General features: G+C 58.0%; 1 protein-coding gene across 1 annotated transcript; it reads right to left on the bottom strand.

The window, feature by feature from the left end:
- LOC103765197 (olfactory receptor 1509) lies at positions 1-1,088 on the bottom strand. Its single transcript, XM_008932160.3, has one exon. It carries the CDS (start codon positions 953-955, stop codon positions 29-31), a length of 927 nt encoding a protein of 308 aa, XP_008930408.2. The 5' UTR covers positions 956-1,088; the 3' UTR covers positions 1-28.
- Positions 1,089-1,306: the final 218 nt, after the last annotated feature.

Here is a 1,306-nt window from a genome sequence, read left to right as displayed (position 1 = left end):
TGTAGGAACGTCACGCCAGGTGCAAGTCTCAGAAGATGCTGCAGCACTTCCAGAGCCTCTGCATGGATTCCTTCACCTCGTTATTCCTCAGGGTGTAGATGAGGGGGTTCATCAGCGGGGACAAGATGGTGTAGATGACACAGACGTACTTGTCGAAGGGGAAGGTGCAGGGGGGCCTCAGGTAGATGAAGATACAGGGCAGGAAGAAGAGGGTGACGACCAGCAGGTGCGAGGCGCAGGTGGAGAGCGCCTTGCAGTGGCCCTGGGTGAGGCGTCCCCGGAGGGAGAGCAGGAGGAGCGTGTAGGAGGTGAGCAGCAGCAGGAAGCAGCCCAGGGAGATGAGGCCGCTGTTGGAGGCCATGAGCCACTGGGTGAGGTAGATGTCGGCGCAGGCCAGGCGGATGACGGGCTGCACGTCGCAGAAGTAGCTGTCGATGGTGTTGGGGCCGCAGAAGGGGAGCTGGATTGTGAGCCAAGTCTGGGTGATGGAGTGCAGGAACCCCCCTGCCCAGCAGGAGCAGACCAGCAGCCAGCAGGCCCAGCGGCTCATGATGGCCGTGTAGTGCAGGGGCTTGCAGATGGCCGTGTAGCGGTCGTAGGCCATCACGGCCAGGAGGAACATCTCCGAGGAGCCAACAAAGTGCAGGAAGAAGAGCTGGGCGATGCAGCCTTCAAACACAATGGCCTTCCTGTGGGAGAGCAGGTCCACCAGCATCCTGGGAACGGTGACAGAGGTCCCGCAGATATCGAGGAAGGACAGGTTGCAGAGGAGAAAGTACATGGGTGAGGAGAGCTTGGGGTCAGTCCTGACTGTCACAATGATGAGAAGGTTCCCCAGCAGAACCATGGTGTAGGCCAGGAAGAAGATGGTGAACAAGACAACTTGCAGCTCCCTGGTGTCAGAGAGCCCCAGGAGGATGAATTCAGTCACCTGGGAGAAGTTGCTCCGTGCCATGGCTGCAGCTCAGGCTCCCATGGCACAGGTGTTGAGGGGCAGTCATGGGCTGGCCAGCAGAAGAAGGGAATGTGCTACAGCTCCAAGGGTCATGGATGGTGACAGCAGCGTGCATTTGCTGCTGTTTTTCCTGCTACAGAAAGCACAGTGTCATGTCCTAAATCACAGTGAGCAGCGTTTGCAAAGAGCACTGTCCCCTGCTCCTCTGCCTTCCCACTCCCGTTTCAGATCTCTGACCCCTCCGCACTGACCCTCAGCCCTGAACCCACTGTTTTCCTGCACTGTAGTTGTTGTGACAAATGTGTGCTCCCATTCTGTCAGGGAGGAATCCCAGAATCATGGAATCATTGA

Source organism: Manacus vitellinus, unplaced genomic scaffold (assembly GCF_001715985.3).
Source record: "Manacus vitellinus isolate BGI_N305 unplaced genomic scaffold, ASM171598v3 ctg7180002433876_pilon, whole genome shotgun sequence".
Classification (NCBI taxonomy): domain Eukaryota; kingdom Metazoa; phylum Chordata; class Aves; order Passeriformes; family Pipridae; genus Manacus; species Manacus vitellinus.
Note: the sequence above shows the minus strand (reverse complement) of the source record. Positions and strands in the feature narration are given on the sequence as shown.

Bases quoted from the DNA above. Each gene is read 5' to 3' on its own strand.
- LOC103765197 (XM_008932160.3), bottom strand. From the start codon at position 955: ATGGCACGGAGCAACTTCTCCCAGGTGACTGAATTCATCCTCCTGGGG.